Below are 27631 nucleotides of genomic sequence, written 5' to 3'. Positions count from 1 at the left end.
AGACATGACCATGGTTAGAGGGTGGCCGTGCCCAAGCCCAACTCGAAGACGGCGGTGCATCCATTAAAGACGGCGTCGTCTCGTCTGTGGCAGGGAAGCTCGAAGCACGACGTCGTCTTCATTCCGCCAGAACCAAGCTTGGAAGTTCATGCTTCAGAAAAGTTCCACGACACGTCGACACCCTAACCTCCTTCACTCGCCCTCTTCCCCAACAACCAAAGTCAGTTTTAGCTCTCTCATCGAATCTGCGCCAAGAAGAGCCATGGCTATGCAAGCTGGGATGGGGCTTTCGAAGATCCTGGTCCTCGTCGGAGCTGGTTCAGCTCTCTCTCTCTTTCTCTCTCGGCTCGCTAATCGCTACTTTGGTATCAGTGCGAATTCTCTCCTCGCGATCTGACGCTGCGCGGTTCTTTCGCAGGCTACACTGGCACGATACTGTTTCAGAACGGGAAATTGTCTGACTTGTTGGGCGAGCTCCAGGTACGGACGCGGAAAAACCCGCTACTTTTACTTCCTCGGTCAAAGTTCAGCTCGGATTGTTTAGGTTTGGATGTTTAGTAGAGAGATGGAAGCGGTTGATTCTGGTTTGTGTCGATTTCGTTGAATGCGATTCGGTCAGTTGATCACGGCCTCGTGTTGATTTTAAGATGGGGAGGGTCGAGATGGGGTCACGGGCAGCTGGAGAGAGAGAGGGAGGGAGGAATTAGTCAAGAGTGTGCCTAAAATTTGAGGTTCTTGTAATCGGTTTTAAGTTTGAGCTGTGTATCTGCTAGATTGCTCTTGGAAATGTTGGGTTCAGCAATCAATGTCTTCTTTCGTCCTGTGAATTCTTCAATGTTCAGTATATATATTGATGCAGCATATAGAGGGGGTTAAGGAGTTTTCCTATCCGTTTCTTTCTCTCGAAGTGGAAGACCATAGCCATTTTTTATGCATTTACCTGTAAACTGTCATTTTGGTCGGTGAATGTGCTTTATTTTCAGATTACTTTGCTGGTATGTGATAATTGTCGTCATTCTTGTGATCCACTCTGTTGGGATTTAGTGGCATTTTCATTCTGTGCCATAAGCAGGGTTTGGTGAAGGGATTAGAAAAATCTGGTAGCCAATCGGATGGAGATACAGACCATTCTGAGGCTGTTGCCGCACAGGTAATAGACCATAATGCAAATGCCCTGCTTATATATGGCTTTCTAGGTGGGCTTAACAATTGGGTATTTGACCTTCTGTTTAGGTGCGTCGATTGGCAATGGAGGTCCGACAGCTAGCCTCTGCACGTCAAATAACTGTCCTTAATGGAAATTCTAGCCAAATGGGTACTCTCTCTGTTCTCCCCCCCCCACACACACACACACACACACACACACACACAAAAAGGAAAAAAAACTAACACACAGTCCTTTGCAACATATGTGCTCCCCCTTCACCACATAGCCCTGAAGATTCTGAAGCCCATAGCCAGGCATTGCCTTTCAAGTCAAACTAGTCGGAGAATGCACTGTATCTATCTTTGTCATGCATCCATAATTTTGATGTGGAATAAATACTATGTATCTGTCTAAGTTCGAGTTCTTGAAGGTTCTTTATCTTTACATATCACGTGCATTCACCTAATGCTGCTAATGAAGCATCTCTGATATACTTTTCCTTTCACCATTCCTCAGGCAACTTAACTTCTATGGTTGTTCCAGCAGCTACACTGGGGGCACTGGGTTATGGCTACATGTGGTGGAAGGTATTTAGGAAGATCAAAATTGCTTCAGCTTTCCATGCTTCTTTTGCACTTCTCCAAGGGCTCATTGCATAAATCTATAAGTATTTGATAAATTAAGTACAGAATATTAAGTGTTGAAGTTTTTAAGCACGAAAACGGAAATAAAAAGTTGTTTGATAACAGATGAAAATTGAATAATAGGTTCTACTAGTTACTTACCACGGAATCATTATTGAAAGTTCTTTAACCCTTTAACTGGTAAGATTTCAATTTCATGAATATTTCATCACTTAATGCATATAATTTTCAGCACTTACTCTGGTTATCAAACACACCCTAAGTATACTCCCAAGTTAAGCTTAAATTCATTTGCAGTCCTTGCAGCGGACCCCCATACCCCAACCCAGGTATAGATTACAAGGATGGCTGACTTGCTCATTGTAACTTCAAGCTTTAATCACTCTGCATGAATGTAGTTTTCCATTATAAACAGTTCATTGATCGCATTCAATGTCTTCTGGTTTCATCAGTCACTTTTATAACGTTCATTAATTGATGTTATTTGTTGATTTGAGAGCTTTACGTTCTCTCTGTAAACTCACTTTTCTAATGCCCATTCTCATCTAATTTTCAAGCAATAATCTGCATGGAGTAATCTTCTTTTTCCTTCAATTGCAGGGTCTTTCATTCTCAGATCTCATGTATGTAACTAAGCGCAGTATGGCCAATGCTGTGGCAAACCTGACCCAACATCTAGAGCATGTGTCAGAGGCTCTCAATGTAAGTTCGTATTAATGTGGATTTTAGTAAATAATTTGTGCAGTATGTTTCTTTGAATAACTTCAAAATTAATTGTTAGTGGGCATTAAGAGTTTCTTAATTGTTATTTCCTCTCTGTGTTTTCTCCCATCTGATTTGTTCATCTTCTTCCAATGCTTATCAATGGGCTAATTTTGACCATTCTTTTGTGGCAGGCGGCAAAGAGACATCTAACGCAGCGAATTGAGAACTTGGATGGCAAAATGGATGACCAGAGGGAGCTATCGAAAGAAATAAAGAATGAGGTATCTGCTCTCTTTGTCGATTTATTTGCACAGTTGAATTGTTGGATTTGTATGAGATCATCTTTACTTGTTACCAAATTGTTCTGGCAAAGTAGTTTATTTAGGTTTTGGATGGTTATACTTCACAACGTTTAAGTGCCATTTAAGTCTTGTTATTTTTTTGAGACATTGTTAAGTCTCTCTAAAGTTCTTATTGTGCTGTGGTCAGGTATATATTATGGCATGGATTACAGCTTTACAGTTCTATTCAAATTTTGGACTTTGCCTGTAGTCTTATTCTTCGTAGCAGTGTCTTAATGAGCTAATTTTTGTTCTCTGACTCAGGTTTCTTCTCTTAAAGTCAATCTTGATGGTCTGGGTGATGACCTGGATATTTTGCAGAGAATGGTCTCCAGTTTGGTGAGTTTTAGTTACTGAGATTCTCATTGATTTTCCAGAGCAATGAAATCGTGAAACAGTTTCAGGATCTCGAAATGCAATTTTTCAAAGGGAAAATCAAATGCTTCTGATTGATCCCTAAACAACTTGCAACTGTATGTACATGGTAATCTCAATTTGGCAAGTTCCTCATTGCTGTTATTTTTGTGCTTGTAGGATGTACGAATGGGAACACTGGAGTACAAGCAGGTCAAAATAACCTATCTTATTATGAAATTCTGTGATCGCATACACACGTGCATGTGGAGTCATGTAGCATTTTACTTTGTATTCATGTGTGTGTAGTGTATCCATCATCAGTATGTGTCATTATAAATGTTGAAATTGGGATGTACTGTTTTGGGGTTCTCTCGAACCAGGTTAGACACTATACAACACGATTTAAAAAAGAGTAATTGTAATTTGTGTGTTTTTTCTATCTTTTGTACTGAAGTCGATGTCATATTTTGTCAAGTTCTTGTTGATTGGTTGTTGCTTAATGGGGAAAGGCTTCGTTTGTCAATGTTTTTGGGTATAGCTCCTGTGCTACCAATCTCCCCAGACAAAATTTGGTGTGAATGATGCATATTTATATTGTCAATGAATTACAGGCTGAAAGCTTAACTAGTTATCTTGACACTCGATGAGTATTAGTGTTGTGATTCTTCTGGTGTGAAATTTCTGAATTTATTCTGCTATCCTCAGTCCTGCCTCTTTACCCCCATGGAAGTTCAAGTTTGTATTTGTGTGGCGACAGGATTGGGCAAATGAGGGTGTAAGGTATCTCTGTGGTGTGGCCAGCGGGCAGAAGGTGGAAATTCCGAAAATGCTGATGGTTGTAATCTCCTCCTCCTCCTCCTCCTCCTCCTACCCTCTTCTCTCGGCAATGGTTTTATGTTTCTTTTTGACCGAGGGTTTTGATATTTCATATGTCAGCGTATAGAATCTTGACTTGCTTTCCCACCTATTTTCCCTTTTGACTTCAACTTCGAGCCAGTTCATTTATTGGAACCTTTCCATACAAAGGAATTTTAAAGAGTTTGTCCATTGACTGACAGTTCTTTAACATATTTCTTCCAGGAGCAAATTAAGATTTCAGGCTCATCTCGAGGATTACTCTCATATCCGGATACTTCAAATCTTAAGGTTCCTTTCTGAGAATCTTGACTTGCTTCTTCCCCCTGCTTTCCCTTTGACTACTTTTTGCTTCTACCAAATGAAGAAAAGGGTTCTTCAGGTCTATTAAGTTTTCTGATATTTTGCCTTGCTGTATTTGATGCATGATTTGCAGATTATAATTTTTTGTTATTTGATTTGAAAGTGTTAATGGATGAAGTGGTGGGTGCTGATGGAAGACATTGCACAGACCGTCACTCTTTCAAGGCTAACTGTCATTTTCAGTCTGTAGTTGGAAAGAAAAGTTCTATCTACAAATAGTGTTGGGTTTATGGGAAGAACCTTTTTTTGAATTAAACATGGTCTGTTAAGAGTCTTAGGACTTTTTGCAACAGTTTGGAGTTTTTGCCTCCCAAGAAGTCTCTTTTCTTGAGGCAGATAATATGTTATTTTGTTTATGCATCTGCAAAAGTGGTTGAATTAGGTATTATGTCATTTGATATCGATAATCTGCTCCTTGCTCTCAGGGTTTGAAGGACATTGCTGATGCACCGACCTTAAGTATTGCTTCAGATGCTGTTGTGCAAGATGGAGTCGACAGATTAGATGGAAAACCAAAGCCATTGCCAAGGTATGATATAGAACTCTTTTTGATATCTTGCCACTCCATCACACATATAATGCTTCCTTGTGTGGCCGCATGCCTAGAATACTTGTTTTGCTCGATCTTTTCTCTTTCCTCCCTTTACATGAATGGATGCGTTCCAACTTTTGCCTATATTCGTATGCAAATCATTTGCATCAGCTATTACTCTCATAGACCCGGATTCATGTTATTACTGTGGTATTGCAGTGCAGAGGTGCATAAAAAGCATAGCCAATTTTCTTGTGTTTGAGTATAATCATTGTCCCCAGTTGATATGTGTTTTGTGGTCTTTGCATATTTATCAGGTTTACGTTGAATGTTGGTGAAGAGTGCTAAGTAAGATGGTTAGATGATTTGACTTAGGCTTGCTGATGCAGCTCCATTCAGCATAGACTCTCAAGTTGCCCGTTTTTTTGTCCTAATTTATTTTGTATCATATGCGTAAAGTTCACTTTGAGGTTAATTGGCATTGAGAACATTCTGAAAGGGCTTTGTATCACTCATATTTGATGATGTGTGGACACGGATGAATGTCATGCAATGAAGTATGAGATCTTTTGTTTTCTTCTGTTCTTTTAATGACTTCTTTTTCTTTCTGGGGATTATGAAGTAGTTGCATCATAAAGCAGCCATAATTGGAAAGAAAGTTCTGGAATTTATGGAAATTACATGTCCACTGTCCTTTCTGAAGAGACCATGACTGGGAAATAGTTAATTTCTAAACTTATAGTTATACGATGGTCAAAACACTAAAGAAAAATTGTTGTTTATGCTTGTTTTATAATTCCGGTGCTATCTGGCCATGTTTGAAAAGGTCAAGGATGACTGTCATCCTATTTATTATGCTGCGGCAGACTTGATTTGTTTCTATGCACAGTCCGAATTCCAAACAAGATTGAATAGTTGCACTAAAACTATGCTGACTACTTGTTTATCTTGTCTGTGATTTGTTTATTGCCAAATGATACTGGTTGAGTTTGTCCCTTTTTTTTTTTTTTTGTTGTGTGCTCGTTTTACCACTGTATGGTACTGGTTCTGTTTAATCTGGCTCACTTGCCATGTGCCTTTTAACTGATGATGCTGCGTTATGGATGTAATAGATTTATTTGTCTTAGCTAATGTAGTCATTTTTCTTAATACCTGCAGGGCTAGTTCAACCAGGTGTTGAATGCGGAGTAATGCAAAGTTCACCTCGCGCTGTGGTTCTTAACCATGGATGTACATGTGCTTGTTACAACACCTTTTTGATTCCTCAAGGTTGGACTTTGGCAGCATGAGTCCTCATTGCAGTATGTATTGGTGGATTTGGTATGTAAATGTAATTCACTTCCGAAGTATGCAAGAATGAGAGTTATTATGGCGATGCGGATTGATGCTGTCGAAGTAATGATTCATTGAATCTCATACTGAATGTTCTTTGCCGCTCTTGTTTATTCTTTTTTCAGTTTATGCTGTAAAAACCTCTGATGCAGTAGCCAGCAGGTCTCCGCCCCTTTGTATTGGCGTTCTGGGAGATCGTAATGAAATAATTCAAGCACATCCTCTCTCTCTCTCTCTCTCTCATATTCACATTATATTTCTGTTCAGTAGACACGGGCGCAACATATGGCAAGACATTGTAAAGGTCGTATCTGCAAAATTAGATTCATCCTCTCTTCGTATTAAATTTGATTTTGGATTTTTCCACAGGATCCAACCAGCTGGATATTCTTTGTAACTTTCATTCTAGATTAAAGGCTTGCAGGGCAACGATTCTGATTTCAAAAAAGGAGGAGAAATATGTTTGATAATATAAATTATTCTGATTCTATTTTCAGGAACAGTTTTGAAGCGAAAACAAGAAAAAAAAAATTGGTTCTGAAAAAAGAATCACTTTTGAAAATTACAAATCAGAATAAAGTTTCACATTTTTCATTTTTCCTTTTCAATTCTCTTATCACTTTTCACTCGACTTAAAATAAAACGATGTCTCATTTTAAAAAATATATTCTAAGGTAATAAAAAAATTCTAAAAAAATCAGAAAAATTTGAGAAAATCTCTAAAAATAGAAGAAGCTTGGATTAGGCTAGTTTGATCTTATTTTCATAAATTTGGACCTAGATTTCTTAGATGTCGTATATTTTATTCTTTTATAGGAAAATCATAAACATTTTTGAAATTAAACTCGAACCACATTTCTTTAAGCCCTTAGGATTTCATTAAGGTTTTATGATGCAATTTATCAATGTTATGATTCCTTAATTTCGCACTTGATTTCATTGATTGTGATTTGCCTAGGTTTGAGTACTTTAGACTTAGTCTAGTCTTCGAAAATTTGGAAAAAGACAAAAACAACATGCGTGAACATTTAGCATTGGCTTACCTCATAGATTAAAAAAGGAATTAAAATTTTGCATGAAATACGTTTAGAAACCACTAGACTTTGGTGCCGAAAGGGCGTCGGTGGAAATACCAACGTAACCAAGTCGCCGAATCCTACATTTCTCTGGTTGTGTAAAATCAAACGGTTTCTTCTGATCATTTGATAAGGTTCTTAATCTACCTTCCTCAAAGACTGGTGGCAATTCCATTTGCATGTACACATATACATGCCATCAATCACACTAAAATCGAATTTGATATTCCTTCGTTGCATTTTGGTATAAGCCTCGAGGGCTCGAGTTAATATGAAATCACACACTAACTCAACATGATCTATCCTTTTTTAAGCTTAAAATGACTCGTTATGACATGACAATTAGACGGAATAGCACGGAAAAAATATTATATGCAATATACAACATGCAATATGTTATAAAAGAGAATCGATATGAATTAATATTTAATTAATTTGAAATGTATGATGAAATTTCACAAAGAAACTATGTAATTATTTAACTTTTTTTTTTGTCCAAGTGTAATTATTTAACTTAAATGACAAAAATTGGGAAGAGAAATTATTTTCAAAAATAAAAATTTATGCAGTTCCCAAACGCGTTTCTGCTCTAGGAAAAGAAATTTTGTGCAGTTATAAAACACGTTCTAATTATCTAAAAGTCATCCGGAGAATAGAATAAGAAAAAATAATTTTAATCAAAATCGTTGTCATGCGGGCCATAAGTGACGTTCCAAGGAAGGGAAATAACCCGTTGAAATGGAATTATTCAAGACGGGTTCGTTTGATCTGGTACATCGGTGTTCGTATTGGTCAACGGGGTTATGATGTGGTTAAAATTTGATTTTATAATTTTTTATTTTCTTTTTCTTTTTCTTTTTTTCCCTAGCTTAGGGCGGGCAAGGGCATCACGACCCTCGCCTAGCCAGATTTGGGAAGGGTGTCATGGCTCTCACCTTCCAGGTGAGGGGCTGTGCACCTCGCCGGCCTAACCATCGGGAAAAAAAGAAAAAGTAAAGAAAATAAATAATTATGAAAAAATAACCCTAAAATTATTGAAATATTATTATCATTTGTCTACGTCGGCGCCCACATGGACGGTACGTTATCTAGTCAAAATTGGTCAGATGGACTGAATTGATGCAATTACAATAGATTTAGGAATTTTGTGGTAATTTTTCCCCTAATGCGTATCTTGTCAGTCCGCTGTAAAATTTATTCCTTAATGCGTCTCATACTAGTCCACTGGCTTTGCGTCTGTTCTGTTCTGTAGGTTATACTACTGAGCAAAGTTGCAGATCATTCATATACCAGTGACTGCGCTCTCTCTATACACATTCAGTAAGAAAACAGATTTACAGCTAAATGCATATTTATTGTTTATTATCAGACTCTAGAGAGAAAGAGAGAGAGAGAGAGAGAAGCATGAGCTTGTGCTTCTAGTCAATTGCTTCAACTAGCGCACAGCGGTTAGCTTGTGCTTGGAAGAAGACAGACGTTACTTCAATGCCAATTCCATGGCTCTGTTCTAATGCCCACGTGCATCTTACTTTCCCTCGATTCCAAATCAGGCAAGCTCTCACTCTCTCCCATTGCTGTAAACATGAAAGGGAAACCTCCATTCTCATTGCCAAAGCCTCCTCTGAAATTGTCCCTCCCGCTCGACTGCGTGAAATCCTTTGTAGGGTCCTCCTCCTTTTCTTCATCGAGTGAACGCGGATTCTTCTCGACCAGCTCTCTGAAGATCGAAGACTTGAGCAGCAATCCTAGCGCAGTCGGAGGAGTTGACTTGGTGGAGATGCAAACCGCGCTCGTGCTTGCATCTTGTTTCATCGGGGCGGCGAGATCATCGAACACGAAAGAGTCGGAGCGCAAGAAGATGGACGGCTTGGATTCTTCTTCCCCGTGGACGTGGTTCGAGGAGGTCGGTGCAGCAGGTTCAGAGTGCAAGGTTAACTCAAGCTTCTGGGAAGCATGAGAATTGTTTGGTCCCGGTTTCAGCCATCTTATGTAGGAGCTCAAATCAAAGTTGGTCACTGCGTTGATCCCTCTGTACTCGATCGCGGCGATATCGTACGCACGAGCAGCCTCCTCTTGTGTACCTTCAGGAGGGCCGAAGAAATAGCAAGAGCAGTCAGATTGAAATTTCCCTCCATGTAAGAATAGAAGGTAAAAATTTTGATCGCTGAACTCAACCGTAAGTTCCCAGATAGAGATATTTGTTTCCGAACACCCTGCCGATCCTCGCTTCCCATCTCCCATTGTGATGGTGCCTGCAATTTCATCATCCAAGAACACAAAACATGATTACTTAACTTCCTCGAACTAAAGTAGCAGTTGATTTATCGAGTTCTCTGCAAACTTCAAAGAGCGCCGCCGCAAGACCAATCGAAGTGCTCTTGATTACCTTGCAACTCCTCTGTACTTTGACACACCTCTTGAGAAACCGCTGCTCCGTCTGTACATTCAGAGATCGATTCGCGTTATCGGTAGCCGAGCATATCAAAGGAACTGGGTTAGACTTATTCGGCCAAAGGGTTAATTACCTTCGTAGCGAAGCCAAATACTCCTCTCTGGTCACAGTTTTCATAGCCTCGATTTCCGTCTCGTAATCCGATATCTGCAATTGTGGGGGCAACAAGAGTTGCAACCAAATGATCGTTTTGCTTTTCCCAATCCAAACTTCCAAATTAGAAAGGAAAGAGGATGCAAGCTGAGCTGATCCATGTAAACCAATATCTTACAGGGAAATTAGTGAAGGTTGAGCTTCCCCAGTACTTGAGTGCTGCCAAATCATAAGCTCTCGCTGCAGATTCTTCTTCATCATAAGCGCCTGTTCACAGACCCAACATTTCCAAATATATCAAATATTCCATGAACAAAAGACCCAAATGAAAGAAAGAAAGTAATGAAGAAAGGAAACATTCAATTAGATGGACCAAGCACTCACCAAGATATACTTGTTTTCCCTTCTTCCTCTGTGTTGGATTCCAACACCCTTTGTCCCACAAATGAGCCTCGTACCTCCCTGTCCACCTATGTCTGCTTAAGAAGCAATCTACTTTTAGCTTTCATGTCCCACAAATGCGATTCGAATTCGAATCTGACATTTTCCGTGTGCCGTAAGGACTCGGCTCTAGTTCTTCAGGCAAAGTATCACAAACTTTAGGGAAGAAAAGGAAGAATGAAGCATGCAATATGTTTGTTTGACCACATACAGTGTTAGATGTCTGAATTCCTACAAACAAGACAGGCATGGAAGTGTACTCTCTCAAGAAGACATTCCATTCATCATGGTTCAAAAGGCAAATTTTAAACTGCGCACGCAAATAATTAGCTAGACCTGCTTACGCCCCGGTACTGGGAGCTCCTCTTGATGGTCGTAGTCCCGGCGGTAACCCCATCGACCTCATGACGCTTCTTCTGATCATCTCCCGCTGCCGGAACTCCCGCGGCAGCAGCAGTACTGCCGTCATCGACATGAACCCTCCTCCTCCTCTTGACACGCTGGTTGACTGCGCTCGTGGGGTCGCACCCCACCATGCACAAGGGCCGTGTCACACTCATTCCCGGGCTCAACTCGGACTTCACCACGATCATGCTCTCCACCGGCATTGTCTCTCCTCTCTCGGCCACTCTCCACCGTTTGCTTATTTCTTGCTGCTGCTGCTGCTTGCAATGGATGACCGAACAAATATGTGGAGTGCGTATAAATACGATTCCAGTGTCTTGGCTGTTTCTCTTTCTTCTTTGTTCTTACAGTGACGGGTTGGGGGTGGAGACAAACGGAGTGTCGATGAAACCTGCGACAACTGGGGACAAAAGGCGCATCGGTTGGAGACGAGAGCTGTGACGTGCCTCCACGGCCACTAGCAGCCGCTGCTGCTGCCAGTGATCGGACTGCCCCGTTGAATCCGATGCTAATCTTTATTGTCGAGGGATCTCGTGTGGCCAAATTTCGGATCGAAGGGTTACTGATTATAGAAAATAATCCGTGTTTTCATTTATTTGTAACCAAATCCTCTCTATTAAGAGGTTGAGGTCTAAATGAGGTTAATAGGAGCTCGAAAGTTCTGATGGCACTATGAGGGGAAAATTATTCAATCAAATCCTGAATCATGTTGTATGGATGTCGAATCATTCATAAAATTTTGAATTTTGCCCTTTTTTATTGTAAATCTTTGCTTAAGATTTCAATGTAGTCCTTTAAATCAATTTTGATCAGAAATGGCCAACGTGGTTGTGTGCCACGTATGACGGTCGATGATGACCGGACCATCGAGGTGACAAATTCCGCAAAAAATTGATCGTAATGACTACAATAAAATTCCTCTTGAGGATTTAGGATCAAATTGGCAAAATTAAAAAGTTTAGGATTGATTACGTAATTTTTCGGTAATCTAATAGCAGTGTGAATAAGATGTAAATTAAGGCGGTTTTCTTATTTTAAAGTTCTTTTTGCCTTTAACTTTATCTGTAGTACTATCATAATAGCCATAACATGTACTTGCAATGGGTCACCTCCCCTCCAGAGAAAGAAGGAAAGGATGCACGAGAACATCTTGCTCGGTAGTGGCTACCTAGACTTGTAAATCAAGATCCTAGTTTTATCATCCGACGAACTAATCATTGGTTTATCTAAAATCCCTAGGGAGCATAAGAGAATAGTATAGAGTTATACCCTTCCAAAGGGAACGCTTTAATTGAACCCAAAAAAAAAAGTGACGCTTCATCTGTATTTTTTTTTTCCTTTTTCCTTTTTCGTGTTTTGCTTTGATCAATGAAGACCCAACGGCAGACAAGCGACAAGAAAAGGACAGAAATGCGATGTGGCGTTTCCTAGGATCAGTAAACTCCAGAAGGAGCCTGTCAGGTTCCTTTGTTCCTAGAGATGCGACCAAGGGACTATGTTGTCGCGAAGAGAAGGAAGGGGACAACTTTTGTGACCGATTCGGCCGCCGTTTTCAGGAACAACTCCTCGTTTCCTAGGCTTCTTCGTCCGTGTTGGAGATCGGATTGCTGTTGAGTTTGGGGGTGTTGAGCGTTCTCCTAAGATAATAATAAATCATCTATGAAGTAGAGTTTCCCTCTCTCTCTCCGAGTTCTTGAGACGACGGGAGTTTCAAGGGGGCGCAAAACCCACCCTTTTTCCTTTTTGACAAAACTCGAATGTCGGAAAGATTACCATGTACTACGCAAAATTTGGCTTAGTCAAGCCACTTGATCTGTCGTTATATCTCATAAGTTAGCAAGAGCATAGTCCCATCAAGCCTAAAATTCTAGGAATTCGGTAATAGTTCAAATAGATCCAGAAATTAGGCCTAATCGATCCGTATACAAAGATGTCATGCGTGTTAGTCAAGTCGGATGGTGAACATCTCAGTGCGCAAATAAATTAGCATTGCTCTGTGGTGACACGGCAGTGTAACTGGACGGTTCGGAGATAAATGAGGCAGGAAAGCAGTTCGAATTCTTTTTTGCCAGCTGATCATGATTTGTACATCCACTCAATAGCTGGACTAGAACGATTCTACACTCAATCCTAGGCGAATTGCATTTTCTTGTGAAGCATCCTTTGTACGGTAACAAACAAAGTTTCTCTATGCGGGTTCACATTCTTCATTAGGCTCTTCGGCGGGAGGTTGAAATAGCCGCGCTTGCTTAATAACCTCAAGGAGCTGTAGTACATCACACGTTCATCCTGGAGAAGCTACTTTTGCTGAATTTGGCAGGAGAGCCCAACCAGCTGTACCTTAGTAAACAAGAGAGACAATTCGACCAACAAGCAAGTTCAAGCTGCACATTAATCACGATCATCGACCAAGCTTAAGACCCCAAAAGACCATTGTCAATTGGTCATAATCCGTATCTGTTGAACTTGCAGCAGATGTTCAGATTGATTCTGCAAACAGATAAATAACAGAAAAGTTCCAACACCTGGCAATCATCCCAGAAAGGACAAAGATTTAACAGGATGGTCCTGTAGAAAAATGATTTATTTCATTCAGCATGGCGCAACCAAAAATATCGGGCTACAGTTTTGCAAATTCTTTGAGTGCCTTGAAGATCTGCTCCTCGCTCAAACCGTCCAAACGGATGCCCTTCTCCACACCGAAGTCTATATTAAACAAGATATAACATACGTTAATGGTTTCACAGGAATAATTAATTGAGGCAATGAGAGAAAGGAACACAAACAGAAGATAGAGGCAAAACTTCCTTTGGATAGAACTAGGGCACCTACAGCTGGTACATCACGGGGTCACTTAAAAAGCTTGATAAGATGTGCTGCCTAGGAGTGATAATTAACACACTAAGCTAAAACTTCTATCACAAAAGCAAAATTGTCATCTTTGCTTTGCATCACAAAAAAGCAAATTCCACAGTTACATAATGGATTAATAGCTGTCTTACTAAATTTGAATTGTTGCAACTTTCTTTTGGTTGTGTCTACAGCATACCTCCTCTAAACTGAGATTGAAACCATGTTTTCTTAATGCACAGCTCGCCATACTTCAATCATAATAAAAAAGGACTCCGATACTCAGTATTTCTTTGCTTTTCAGGCCCAACCTTGTTTCACAACATCAATAAACCAACAAGCTGCACACTTAAATACAAGAACACATTGAAAACTACAAGCTTGACATAGTATGGCATGAAATTTGGGCAATACATGGGATTCCTAGAAATTCTTTAGTCGGCAAACCACCATTATCGATTAGAGGATAACAAAGGCATAGACTGGAGAGATAATCATCTCTTTCAACCTATTCTCTACAGGTTTTGGTTATTCATACAAATAATCCAACTGAAAAGCAAAGACATTAACATGGGGTAACTAGTTATTGTTTGAAATTCTCATCCAAAGCCTGGCAAAAAGTTTGTAACGAAGGAGAAAGAGGGAAGATTGGACATCAAAGCTCACAAAACTTTGGTCAACGCAGTTTCATATTTGCACATATAGGAAGTAACGGTGAGACAAAGGATGAAGAGCAACCCCAACCACAGAAAAGATTCCGAAAGATGAAATGACAAGATATACCATAGTGGTTGATAACAATTCAATTGACAGATTTCTACCCAATACATGGCAAAACTTGGGAACTATCTTTCCAAGAAACTGCTAAAGGTCAGTAGTAACAGCAAAAAAATCATTCTACTACTTCAAGAGATGTAATTAACAACTCCAGGAATCCTCCTTGTTAAGTTGCTCCACAATATCAACCGCCAATGGACAAGTAGCAAAAAGCATAAGGTACTTATAGGGCCAATCTGTATCATTAATGACCTTCAAGTTCCAGGACATTTCACTAGAAAATTAAATCACCAACAAGTGGAACTAACTTGGCACTAGAGAGAGGCCATAAGTTCGCTGAGGAAGAGAACCGAATCGACTTGCATTTGCAAAAGAGAAACATAATAAGTCTACCAAGTACCAACAGCAAAATGGTAAGCAATTCTAATCACCTTTCTTGTGTAACATATAGATTTCAGTAAGACGCACCAAGGCAGTGCCACCCATAAAATCATTTAGAAAAGGAAACACATCTACAGATGTAATTGGCAAGCTGGCAGCGGATCTATTGTGCAAAATGCCCCGATCTATGACCCGTGGAGGTAGCGTGTTGGGCCATCTACTCTAATCACAAATTAGTCAGTTTCCACTTCTCCAACAATGCCCTGATCCGTCTCTAGCCACGAAATTCTGACCACTGACTCACCAATTTGGCGAGGATACGCTCTAAATACAAGTATACCAGTCGTTATACTAGTAAGCCTGAACTGTTTAGCCGCAAAAATTAGAAGAGAGTTCACAACGCACGGCCATTGATCCTTATCTTACCCAATGACAAGTTGAATTTCTCGTGCGGCCACACTCACGAAATGCGAATCCTTGAGAACACAATTGCATCAAACTAAATGGAAGCGAACGATGCTGGGCGAGGTGTATTACCATATCGGACCCACAATTGGGGCTCGGTCCCACGGCATTCGCGGATCAGGATGGGGAGCTTGGGGTTCAGCGTCTTCAGCTCCTTGTAATTCTTCTCCACGAACGACCTAACCCAAGCCAATCGAACCGCAAGTATGAACGATCGACGAACTCACAATACGGAGTGAGGTCAGGACAAAGAAACACAAACCTCGCGGAGGAGCTCGCAGGGGAGGATTGGCAAAAGAGGAACCTCAGCTCCCTTAAGTTCTTCGACAGCTGTCCTCTCCACGCCATGCTCTGTAACTTGGCCGAAGTACTTCGGTTGATGAAGAAGATCGATGTGCTGCGAAGGAGACGAAGCTCGCGGTTTGCTTCTTCTTCCTCTTCTCTTCGCTTCGCTGTCCCCACGTGCGGTAAGTCTTAAGATGCCACACTCGTCTTGTAAGTGAGGGGAAAATTGGGCAATTAACTTTTTATGTTTACTTTTTTTTTATCGAATTTTTTATTTTTACTTAAAAGACTACTTTTTTCAAATATTCGCTTAAACACTTTATGTCTAAATTAATTTCTGAACGACAAACATAATTTTCATTTATTTATTTTATAAATAAAAGGTCATTTTTTATTAAAAAAATACTTCAGCTAATTCGTTTTTTGCGAAACAAGCACACCCTTTAATGTAATAAACCCGATGTATCCTTAACATCGATGATTGATTAAATGTATAAAGACATTAAATGCAAGTTAATAAACAAACAGAATATATGACCAAAAAATGGGTTGAGTAGAATAAGCAGGGCGTGATAGATGAGCATAACAAGTTGATAGCTATTTACTCTTGTGATACATACAGTACGGCAAACGCGATTCCTTTGTAGAATGTCCGGAATCTAGTCTCCTTATTGATGTTGGTCTTCCATACGATATAAACATGCGTTTATCAGGCAACTATATCTCGTCTTCGTAATTGCATAATGGTCTTCAACTCGTTACAAAACTTGCAAGAAGCGCACATCTCCATAGCTAATGCCACTCGAATCGCAGGCCTTCTTCTCATCCATTATTCATAGCCACTTCCACCCATCAGCGAGCGGTCTGAGCGGATAAAGAAGAAAAGTCCAGTAACTGAGAAGAAGAGATCCTGGAGATTTGAAGCAGTACGGCGAGAATCGAGTATTCTTTGCTATATGACATTGTCTCTCAAGATACTACAGCAATGGGGTACAATCCATGCACTCTCAAGTTCATCTAACGTGCCAAGTCCTATCCCACCATGGGGTATTACAAAGAATGCTTTTCTCCTCATATCCTGCTATACAACTCGTGATCCAAGCAATACATCGAAAATGCAACTCACTTTCACATTCAATTCCACACAGCGACACACCATCCGAAGCACTGCTGGAAAAAGGAGAAACATATGGGGCTACACGTCGAGAGCATGAACGAATGCCCCATGCAACTGCCTGATGGCTCAGCATGGGATCTTGAATATTCTCACTCGGTTATAAGGGGTGTGAAGGAATAGCCATCTGTAGTATGTTGATTCTAAATAATCCCTGTGGAAATACTGGAAGTGGCATTTATCTTCAGCGAGTGCTCTGGAATGTATGTAAGACCTGCGATTTTTGAAAGAAGCACGTGGATTGGATCTTTAAATCTCAACCATCTGAATCCAAGGGCAAGACAGAGGACGGCTACATAGTACAACACGAGTACACTCGATCTTCACACCAACACTTATCAAGAAGTTCCCAACAGCAATACTAGATGCTCAGCACATGGTAAGCAGGCAACAACAGGCACTTGATAAATGCACGACACTACTGCAAAGACGTATACATACCCATACAGTGCTTTTCGTTTTCCACACAAGATACCCAAAGTCTGGATATTAAGTGACATGCCCCATCAAGCCATGCTAATAATTGTGCGGCCAAACACAAAGTAAAGGTGCCATATGGCCAAGCTATGCTTTCCTTTGGACAATTCATCCATCAAAAAGGCAAGAAGAGAGTGAGATAATGGAGTTACCTTTCTCCTTCACATCAATCTGCAGAGTATCTAGGGTAATTATACCATCAGTCAAAGGGAGTAATTCGAGTTTGATGGTTGCCGTTGTTTGAGAAGGTACGCACCTGAGATTAAAATGAGGACTCTTTCAATCACCGCTGCGACTAATAAGGGAAGAAATAAAGTAGAAGTGCATTGAAGGATTACCCCAATGGAACTCTACTATGCAGCCACAAATGTGTACAACCGAAACCGGAAGTTGAAATAACATCTGATACTGGGGAAGCCTGCTCATTGAAAGAGACCAATTTGGTGTCACCGTGAATTTCGCTCTTAGTGTCTAATGAAGGAGCCACTACACCTGACTTCTGTATTGTAGAGCCATGCGTGTGGCTGTTGTATTTTCCAGCAACTTCAGGAAGCCCTAAAAATGGGCTAATAGGTGATGAGGGTGAGGAATTCAAAGAAAGTACAGAAGGAGGTGAACTAAACGAAGCCGGTGCAAGAATTGTCATAGTTAGATCTTCTGATGTCAAGTTTGAGGCCTGGAGTGTTAGAACCTGGAATTGAAATAACTCAGGTAAGTGTCAACAAACGGTTGATACAATAAAGAGTTCCTCAGACTAAGTCACACCTGTACGGGAAGCTGTGGGACCATGCCATTGGGGCCAGGACATTCTCTTGACATTTCAGAAGCAACAGATATCATGATATCCCTCGAGATGCGAGGTCGCCAACTTGTCGGCTGCTTGAAAAATAATCTTGATTCTGCAACGAGCACATAAAATATGCAAAAGAAAAGGAAGTTCAAATAAATGAAGCAGTTAAAAATCCAATGAGAGTTTGAGAAGCAAAATCAATCCGAATGCATGGTAAGTACCAGTGTAGTTGCAGTGACATGATACCATTACTGCATAGTGATCGGATGCTGAAGAACTACTCTTCCCTTCTACAATTTTAGAGGAAACATGCAGAGCTGATGTGCTTCCACCCATGAGCTGTGACAACTGAGTACCTTTTCGATCCTGAGCACTAAACTTCTTCCACGCAGAAATTGCTGGTTTAAGCATGAAAGAGTGCTCTTCACCTCTCCTGCAATGAAAATCAATGACTCTCCATAAGGTGATGGGAGTACAGATCAATAAAAAAGTAGTAATTTGAATATCCAAAATTCATTAGCACTTACCTAACTCTGCATGGTCAAAAACCTCATATGATCATTTCACAAAAAAAGTTAAAGCATTTAAATTTCTTTAACCTGCTGACATTTCATTTTCCAAAATAAAGGTCTTGAAATGTTATCATTTGCACAACCAGATTAGTATGGTGAAACTTGAAAGAGTCTGAAAGCCAATATTTTTTTAAAGTGGACTGAGACGAAACAATCAACGGTCCACATGCTGGTCCAACCACCCCTGAGAGTTTGAACTAACAAGCCATATTTTATATTATCGTCTTGGTATTGCATCAAGAAAAACGACAACAGACGCAATCTCACTGTACGTTTGGTGCCATGGTGGATCAAAGGGAACAGAAAGCCCCACATTGCAGCCGACCAGATAGGGAAATTTAATTCGCAATGGCAGTAAGGTGATCCTTTGATAGAAAAGATAGCAGCTCTATCAATGGAGAACCAGCCTCTGGTGAATCCACGTCACCATGTCAAGGGTTGTTACCTCAATCTGAGCCCATTTCTTCTCTGAACTGAAACTACCTACGTGAACAAGTAGAAACAGTTTTGACCCAGTTTGACCTGTTAAAAATGGTCTGTGGCCCCAAGGTACCCAGTTGACAACCTTGTTGCCAGCATAGGCATCTCTTTGGCTATCTACTAATGATTCACACAACTCATCAGCCAAAATTACTTAAATGAATGAACATTACTTCAATGAAAGACATGAGACAAGCTTGAAAAGCCACAAAGCATTTCTGCCTGCTGACACTTAGTGAGTAGGCAAAATCTTCCTTTCCAGCATGCACTTTTCTTCTAGAGCACACAGTGGAGTGTGATTGAGAATAATAGGTTAAGAAATCCTTCAAGACAAGTTTTCTTCTAAATAGCAGATTCACTCATCATTTTGCGCCAATCACAAAAAGGATGACCATGATAGAAATGCTATGACCACAAGAAATTAATGACACAGAGATAGGTGTAGTGAGGAAACCTGAGAGCTAGATTTGGCAAACTATGTTCATCTCCAGCTTCAATAGATGCAATGGGTAAGGATAGTGGAGGTCCACCTTTCACGGCCTCCTCAAGCACAATTGTTATAGCATCTATATACACCACAACCTCTGGTAGATGTGCTGGAGAAACATTCTGCAGAAGTAGTCACAACAAGAACAGTGAGTCCAGCATTAGCATGCACTACTCCGATACATATGATTTCAAAGACCATATCACAAGATATGCGGTTATCTCTAAGAAATAAAATGCTGGTTCTAACATGATTCAGTTAGAGGCAGAGGATACACCTTTATCTGCACACAAAGGAGATCATCAGTGTTGCAGTCAGCACCAAAAGAGTGAATCTCAATGGGTTGAATGATTTCAAGTTTCCTCCTCCACCTTCTTCCTGGTATATATACACCTTCTAGCCCACAACAAACAGAAAATCTCTCTGGTTCCAGTGAGACACCTCTAAACGATAGAAGTTCATCTTTACCAGCCTTTTGGTTTTTCATAAATTTTTGATACAAGAACCGATCCCAATCTTCAAGTTCAAATTTTGGCTTAGAGCTAGGTGTTGTGACAGTTGCGGGTGGTGGTGCAGTAGTTTGGGGAAGTGCAGACATGGAGTAGCTTCTAAAATTGCCGAAAGAGAAGAGCTGAGAGCCAGAGGTGCCTGCAAGGTTGGTCCTTTGAGATGTACTGCCAATTCCAGGATTGGTACTCAAAGGTGGGGGTGATAACGAACGAGCTGGTGGAGAAAGAGTATTGTCCAAGGGAAGCAACCAAGTCAATAGCTCTCCACAAGGTTCCTGATTTGCATGAAAGACATCATCCCTGCTATGGGTAGACATATTTCTGGTCTGGTGCTTCTCAAATTGAAGAATCTCAAGGACAGGATCTTCCAACATATTAACGCCAACATTCACTTGGAGAAGAACCTGCATCCTTCCAAAGAAGAAACAGAATGAAAATGACCAATTGAACTAGCTAGTTCCAGTAGTTAATTTATCCAGCGTGTCATATATGACACTGATCATAAATCACAGGGACAAATTCCAGAAGTTCTTGTGTAAGTTGGAGATTGGCGCACATCATGACAATGACAACACTAAAAGAAAAGACTTCCTGTGTATGTTTCAGGAAAAGTTCGTAATTACCACAAGATCATTGCATAGGGTTCACAAACCAAATGAAGGGTTGAAAAGTTTGTCTAGAGAGGAGGAGAAGCAGATTGCATATGTGCTAACCATCCCTGTGTTAGTATAATTCATGTTAGCATAAAATGGAAGCAAGGAGGAGAGGCATGTCACCCATACAAGGCATAGTTCACGATCTCGAAAGCCCTAAAATGTTGAATCTGACAACCAATCTTTGAATTGAAGCATATTTTATCGTGCTCTGGACTTGAATGAAGCTTGATTTGATGGGACGAATGTAGAGACATAATTCCCATTTTATCGATGTGTATATCTAACTTCTCCAATTATCAAAGAAGCAACACAACCACAAAAACATATTAGGAATCTCGGAGACTTGTCAAACATACCACTACATCCCCATTAGCAAGAGAATGACATTGAACAGTATTCCTCGCCACTCCACCAGAGACATTGGCATCAAAATTCCCTTTATCTATTATTGCATTGAGCCATGACACATCTTTTGCAACACTGCTCTCATCTGCAGTAGAACTTTGATCATCCTTGCCAGAAGCTTGAGAAGACGTCTTACGAGCTCCTTTCTTTGACCAAAGCATGTCATTTGACTCAGCTATCCTGACGAAAAAATGAGAACTTTTGAATTTCTGCAGTAATGTTTCCGTCTTTCGTTTTTGGTCTTCCATTCTAAGCAGAGATTCACCAGCAGAAAAGTCCTTTTGAGTATCAGAATTCCCTTTTACTAGGTTTACACCATTCTGCTCTGTATCTTGACCATCTGCATGCACTTCTGCATTATCCGACACTGCATCCGTGCCATCCCCAAGAAGTCCATTCACCTTTCTGCCACTCTGTCCAATACCATTTTTACTCATAACGGCAGCAACTTTGAAGGGAGTAATAATTTCCATATCCTGCTCATTCGCTGACAAACATGCCAACACATGAATCTGTTCACCTGGATGAAGTTGATTTCAACACAGTGAGTACGACATCCATATGAGCTGAAGAAAAATTACCGCAAATTCAGATACCTGGAAAAACAAAAGAGCGGTCCAAAGAGCGCAATGAATGTACATCCGGAGCATCATTCCAATTCTCAGGAAGTTTTTCTGCATGGGGAGATTAAGAATCGATGCAAGAGAATCAATACATCCAGACAGGTTTGATGTGTCAATCATGGTAGCGGATAAAAACTTTAATTAACAAGAACTTCAAGCAACATAGGAGGTCAGCAAGATGATGTTCCTCACCCTAGTTATCCTACATAACTTTGACATGGTTAAATGTACACCACCTCAATCTTAGACTCTTAGTCAATGACATAATTCTAGGACCTTCCATCTCATGTTATCAGAATATGCCTTGTTCAATTAGCAGATATGCAGGAGAATGCGAAAGGAGAAGTCAGAATGATAGATGTGGAACCAAAATTTGCAAACTCGTTTCAGTTAATAATGACGCAGAATTAGATTGGACACTTCCGAATTTTCTTAAATGGAGCATACATCTTAGAATATTATGCCCATAACTTCACAAAATTCAGTTTAACAAGATGATATATTTAAGCTGAGACAAAGTTTGTACTTAATCTCAATAGAGTTCTCTACAAAGATGTAAAAGTCTCAATCGCATGCAAGGAAAAGGCTAACTTTTGAACTATTTATTTTTCCGAGTTACACTTATAATTTTTTTTTCACTACATATTACATTATCAAACGAGTGTCGATAATTCAAACCCACAATTGCCTGCTCTTACGAAAATGCAGTAACAAAGGAGGCATTAATTTGGAACTTCATACAGATTGAAATTCATTTCACTTTGCCACACACGTCAATTAATGGGAACGAAACTACCCTCCATGGTCCATATCCAATCAAATGAGTCTAAAAACCTAGATAATATTAAGAAAGAAAGACTGATTTCTCATCTCATTTATATTGATGAGTACACGCGCTACATGTACTTCATAAGATTGACCTTATTTTAAGAATCCCTAGTTATATGAGCTACACTATATCTATGCACACCATTTCATCAGGTGCAAGTGGTACTCAATATCTCATCAAATGTTATTTTTCCCATTCTCGTTTAATGCCCTTTCCATGAGGCAAATGGAAGTCCAAAACTTTTAAAAATTTAATGAAATCTTCAGCAAGCATTAGACTAAAGGAGAAGCAAAAACTCTTCTCGACAATGCATGCTGAAAGAACATTGAAAGTGAAGGGTGGCACTTCTTGAACATGTAAGCTCATACGTGGCAATAGGAAATTTGCATGCTTGTTCAAGTTAGTGCCATGTAAATAAATGTACTTTAAAAGAACCAGTGTCATGGTTAGGACTTACTGGATGGGATCGTTATCCATCCTTCTTCTTCGGAAACATCTGAATGTTTCCCCAGGAGAGAAGCATCACTGCTTGTACCTGAACCGACAATGCTCGCATCCTCATATCTAGCAGCCTCCCCGCCAGAATCCTCAGCGCTATCAATCGGTGGAAATGAATCTTCAGCAATCAGACCCTCTAAAGTTGTCACAGTTCTTGACATTTTATGAGAGTTGGTATTGCTTCCGTTGACACTCGGTTGTTCAGCAGCAATAGTTGGTGAGGGCCGCAGAAAATTCATTGCTTAGACAGCAAAACGCTGCTAAAATATTGGCGCCTAGATGTTATAAGGAAGCTAGGCAGATGTAAGTATCCTGGCACCTCGAGAAGCGTAGAGGAGGGAGCATCTGTCAGGTTTATAGACCAAAAGTAAAAGACACAAATGAATTGGCACAATTTCAAGATCCAAAGAGGCGTCACCTCATCCAGTTACAGTCAACTGGCATCTAAACATAGGTAGTGGATGCCTTTTGGTTTAGGTTGATTGGTAACCTAACCAATGCCTATTTCAATTCAATAGAGATTATCAACTCATCTGTTAGAGTATGCGTCCTCCACAGATACATGAACGGAGAATGCATTTCAAACATTGCTTAGCTCAAATGAACTCATTGAGTGCCCATCAATGACAACCCAGTATCTGCTTGGCTCCATGGGGGGAAAAAAGGCAAAAACAAAAGCCCGATCTCCAACTCCCTTAAGCAGCTCCATATGTAGTTTACAGAAGAATCTCCATCTCCAACTCTCTTAGTTTGACTGAGAAGGTCAACAGGCACGCCCAAACGCATTGGAATCTTAGCAAACAAAGCATCCACAATCCGCTAACGAAGACCGAAGCAGAACTAAATCGAAAGAAGGAAAAAACTATACACAGTGCAAACAATGCAAAAGAAGGCCAAGAAGGAGCGCCCAGAGAGATCAGAAACGCGAGACGATTCAAGCGGATCTAAACCAAATGCAATTGAACTGGGAAGCATACCGAAATCCGAGTCCGGGAGAGGATCAGCGACCAATCTCGCGGAGCATAAACCAAAACGCAAAGCTGGCCAGAGGACGCGATCTGAGCTCGGCGACGCGAAATGCGCACCAACCGGTCGAGAGAGTGCGGAGATGAGCGAGCGCGAGCTTCACCTGGTCGGAGATTCACGTCGTGTTCGCTCCTGCGACTGAATTCGTGGAGGGATCTGAACGTGCAAGTGAAAGCCGACGTGCTTCGGCCGCTTCGACCGATGCCGATGCTAGTGCAGAGCCCAATGGGCCCGACCCGAAGATACGATATGGGCCTGTCCCGGTTTGCGGGGCTCTCTTTTTTCCCAGAGCATAGAAAATCCTACCAAATACCTTTTCTTCGAAAATTTTAAATAAAAGTCTGAAGTAAATATTATTTCAAATAAAATCTGCATTCGAAAAAAGCCTGACCGAAGAAATTTTTTTCATCTACTTCCTTTCTTCTCCTTTTTTATTATTTTCCTTCCTTTTCGTCAATGGCCAACCTACCGGTCACCAACAGGGGCTAGGCGTGGTCACCCTCGCCCGATTTGGCGAGGGCCATCCTTGCTGGCTATAGACAAGGCCGCCCTCGACTGCCCCAAGCAAGGGCTGCCCGTGGCCAGCAAGGGCCTAGGCGAGGGTTGCCAGGCCCTTGCCTACAATAACACAGGAAAAAAAAATGAGAAAAAATAAATACCACCTAGCTGACCAAAATTGGCTAGAAAAGAATGGCAACAGAATTCGCTCTTTTGTCTTTTACGAGGTCTTTTCGAAGAAACGAGAGATGTACGTCCTCCTACGCACCAACAGCGGTTGTTCTAAGACTATTTAGATTACGCCACCTCCTCGTTCACCATCACGACTACCCCCAACCTACGTTCGAAGAAAAGTTCGTCCCAGTTTCCGAGCTTTTACTTGCTCCACGACATCTCCCACCAACCAACCAAAAGTCCAGTTTCCACCCCATGACCCCGCATCTCGTCTTTTTGAATTTTCAGAGCAAGTCGGATTGCCCCCGCGAGAAAGTAGACCCAAATGCCTTCTTCACTATTCCAATCCAAAAGCCATCTGCTTTGCCTTTGTACAAAAGCATCGCGAAAGGATTCGTCCTGCACGAGTTCATCAAAAAGGAACTCCATAATTTCTTCCCCCCCTCCCCTTTCTTTTCCTTCGAGGAATTGAAAGTTGGCCGTCCTTCTTTTCCCTCCGGTCAACAACACCCTTTGCTGTTTGACCCAGATGGGCCTTTTGACCCCAGGGGATTCCGTATCGTTGTCGCGGTTCGGTCGTTTGCGACCGAGAACTGAACGGCCGTTCAGACTTGGGTGTGGGGGTGATGCGGCGGGTGGGTAGGTCGGGTCGTAAAGCGGCCTTGGCCGATCGAGTCGGGGATGGTCTGCAAAGGAAGCGAAAAAATCTCCTTTGTACTTTAACAATTTGTCAAATGATTTTTATTAAGATGTCCTCCAAATCGCTGATTGATTACTGAGATAAAAAATAAAAATAAAAAATTGTGATCCTTTTCTTATATTGTGCGCTATCAGTATTTGGAAAATCAATATATTAAGCTTCATTTATTCGACGGAAAATAAATAATTTTAAAAATATATTTTTTAAAATCATCGTTTATATGACTTACAAAAATGAATGAGCGGAAAAAAAAATTACATTATCTACGCAAATATTTAGATGCAATTTATTGTTGGTAATAAAAATATTTTTCATTAACTAATTATTTCAAATGATATACGGGACCAATAATAAAAAAAAAATTATATAAAACACTCATTTTTTGCAAAATAAATGAAGTTTGTTGCCTAAAATTTTGTTCATTCACGTGAGGCGGGGCCATCTTATCTCGTGTACGTGTATGGAACGAAAAAAATAGTCGTGCTCTCAATCGACTTATTAGTCTTATAATATATATCTTAACACGGAGTAGGAATCGATGATGCGCTCAAAAATTCCAGACACTCATTGCTAACAAAATAAGAATGCTTAGTAGTTGCATGAGATGCCCACCGATCGTGCCATTTTTAGGAATTCCCGTGGTAGACAATGCACATGGGGGAAAGGGAGGGTAACTAAAGCACCAAATTGAGCCTAATTTGAAAATCCGAGACACTTGATTGAACAAAAAAAATTATGGTATTTAATTGGAAAATGAACAAAAGTTCAATTGCCTGCGGTGTTATCGTCCATCCTTCATTGCGACATGTATGATGGTATGAATGTCCAAATTAGATAAATGTGTATACTCAAAAGTAATGAAAGAATCCCCCCTAAAAAAAATGAAACTTGACAAGGGTCCCATCGAGGTCATTGATCTCTAATCATGTGTGATCGCAATCAAGGTTCGATTTTTAGTCTTGACTTCTATGTCCATGCGGATTGTGATTTCTATATCACGATGCTCTATGTGGTAATCAAGATAGCATAAATAGCAAAGAGGTACGACGAGAGGTTTTTATCGCGAAAGAAACCTTAAGAATTAAGAGAAGTTATTGTGAGACGCGGAACAAATGCATCAGCCTCATAACGGGAAACAATTTCCTTTGATGTTTTTAAGGGTCTTTAGTTAAGGCCTAATTTCTTAAAAAATTCAAAATTTTAAATCCGGTCACAAATTTCAAATCTGGCTCGAGATTTGTTTTGTCTAAAAGAATTATCGACTTTTAATCTATTCCCAAATTTGTCATATGATCCGGTCTTAACTTGACGTAACATTTTTACGACATGACAAATTTATGCAATGTAAGGTGATATGAAAAATTATCTCAAAAATATAACCGTTTTAGGATTTAGTAATTATAAAATTTGCAAATTTTGTAATTATATTATAATTCTGAAAAAAAAAAATATAGAAAGATCTCCCCACTGATCAAATCCTTTAATTTTTTATTTTATTTTTCGGTCAGAGATCACATCCCTTAATTAAAGAGCATAGGTTGTGGCCAACAAAGGAAAAATAAAAGGGCCACAGGTAGGGTAGCGGGGGGTGATGAGTCATCGCCTTCAATTTCCCCCCCTAAAATTACGATCCTACCCCTCGAGAGCGATGGATTGGACAGGTTGCTTTTGTCTTCTTTCTCTTCCCCCCCCTCTCCTCGTTGTCATCTATACCTCTCCTACTCCCTAACGAATTTACCACTTTGCCCCTACCTCATTTTCTTTTACGGGGAAAAAACCAATTTCAGTTGTCCCCGTCCTTAATCTCGAGTTTTAGCTCAACTAATCACCGGATTTTTTCATTGACCATCCCTTCATTTTCACTAGAAAGGCGTCGTGCGTAATAATAATTATCTCGCTGTCAAATGATTATGGATTTGCTAAAGAAAGGGATGGAGGCCTGTGAATCTGTGATCCACACCGTTCTAGTGCTCCCGGTCACTTCCAAGAGCACTTAATAGTTCAAATGCTTAGGACATGAGTTTGGAGTTCACTAGGCCCAATTTAACATCTAAGGACTAGGATGAGCTTTACCAAACTCGACATTGGACAAGATGATTAGCACTTAATGCAAAACTTTCCCACCGACAAAATTCGTACTTATCGAGTTACGAAATCTTCGATTCGATAAGCGATGTTCTCTTGTGTGTAAACCAAGATAAAATCACTTTTTTTGTCCTGTTCTTGTTTGGA

General features: G+C 40.4%; 4 protein-coding genes across 6 annotated transcripts; 1 reads left to right on the top strand and 3 right to left on the bottom strand.

Moving 5' to 3' along the window:
• Window positions 1-112: 112 nt before the first annotated feature.
• On the top strand, window positions 113-6504 carry LOC115727858. Its single transcript, XM_048281062.1, has 13 exons — window positions 113-317; window positions 419-480; window positions 1073-1150; window positions 1234-1315; window positions 1664-1734; window positions 2392-2493; window positions 2688-2777; window positions 3102-3176; window positions 3372-3404; window positions 3952-4029; window positions 4275-4340; window positions 4838-4941; window positions 6103-6504. Exons 1-13 carry the CDS (start codon window positions 149-151, stop codon window positions 6122-6124), a joined length of 1032 nt encoding a protein of 343 aa, XP_048137019.1. The 5' UTR covers window positions 113-148; the 3' UTR covers window positions 6125-6504.
• Window positions 6505-8734: 2230 nt separating this feature from the next.
• On the bottom strand, window positions 8735-11349 carry LOC115727850 (AP2-like ethylene-responsive transcription factor At1g79700). Its single transcript, XM_030658160.2, has 7 exons — window positions 10675-11349; window positions 10282-10373; window positions 10076-10164; window positions 9878-9951; window positions 9739-9789; window positions 9528-9604; window positions 8735-9433 (listed from the first exon to the last, which is right to left on the bottom strand). Exons 1-7 carry the CDS (start codon window positions 10944-10946, stop codon window positions 8835-8837), a joined length of 1254 nt encoding a protein of 417 aa, XP_030514020.1. The 5' UTR covers window positions 10947-11349; the 3' UTR covers window positions 8735-8834.
• A 1808-nt stretch (window positions 11350-13157) lies between these two features.
• On the bottom strand, window positions 13158-15681 carry LOC115727888 (NADH dehydrogenase [ubiquinone] 1 alpha subcomplex subunit 2). Its single transcript, XM_030658205.2, has 3 exons — window positions 15479-15681; window positions 15289-15395; window positions 13158-13449 (listed from the first exon to the last, which is right to left on the bottom strand). The coding sequence occupies exons 1-3, from the start codon at window positions 15562-15564 to the stop codon at window positions 13364-13366; spliced, it is 279 nt and encodes a 92-aa protein (XP_030514065.1). The 5' UTR covers window positions 15565-15681; the 3' UTR covers window positions 13158-13363.
• Window positions 15682-16431: 750 nt separating this feature from the next.
• Window positions 16432-24262, bottom strand: LOC115727824. 3 transcript variants are annotated; one of them, XM_030658116.2, is made up of 11 exons: window positions 23979-24262; window positions 22961-23320; window positions 21648-21725; window positions 21003-21571; window positions 19759-20394; window positions 19449-19603; window positions 18164-18375; window positions 17918-18051; window positions 17491-17843; window positions 17305-17408; window positions 16432-16889 (listed from the first exon to the last, which is right to left on the bottom strand). In XM_030658116.2, the coding sequence occupies exons 2-11, from the start codon at window positions 23238-23240 to the stop codon at window positions 16819-16821; spliced, it is 2592 nt and encodes an 863-aa protein (XP_030513976.1). In that variant the 5' UTR covers window positions 23241-23320; window positions 23979-24262; the 3' UTR covers window positions 16432-16818. The 3 variants fall into 3 exon arrangements, with proteins under 3 accessions (XP_030513976.1, XP_030513985.1, XP_030513993.1); XM_030658125.2 differs by having other exon boundaries at window positions 22961-23313; XM_030658133.2 differs by having other exon boundaries at window positions 22961-23276.
• Between the last annotated feature and the right edge of the window lie 3369 nt (window positions 24263-27631).

The sequence above is a fragment of the Rhodamnia argentea genome, chromosome 6 (assembly GCF_020921035.1).
Source record: "Rhodamnia argentea isolate NSW1041297 chromosome 6, ASM2092103v1, whole genome shotgun sequence".
Taxonomy (NCBI): Eukaryota; Viridiplantae; Streptophyta; class Magnoliopsida; order Myrtales; family Myrtaceae; genus Rhodamnia; species Rhodamnia argentea.
The sequence above is the reverse complement of the archived record's forward strand: the minus strand, read 5'-3'. Positions and strand labels throughout refer to the sequence as shown.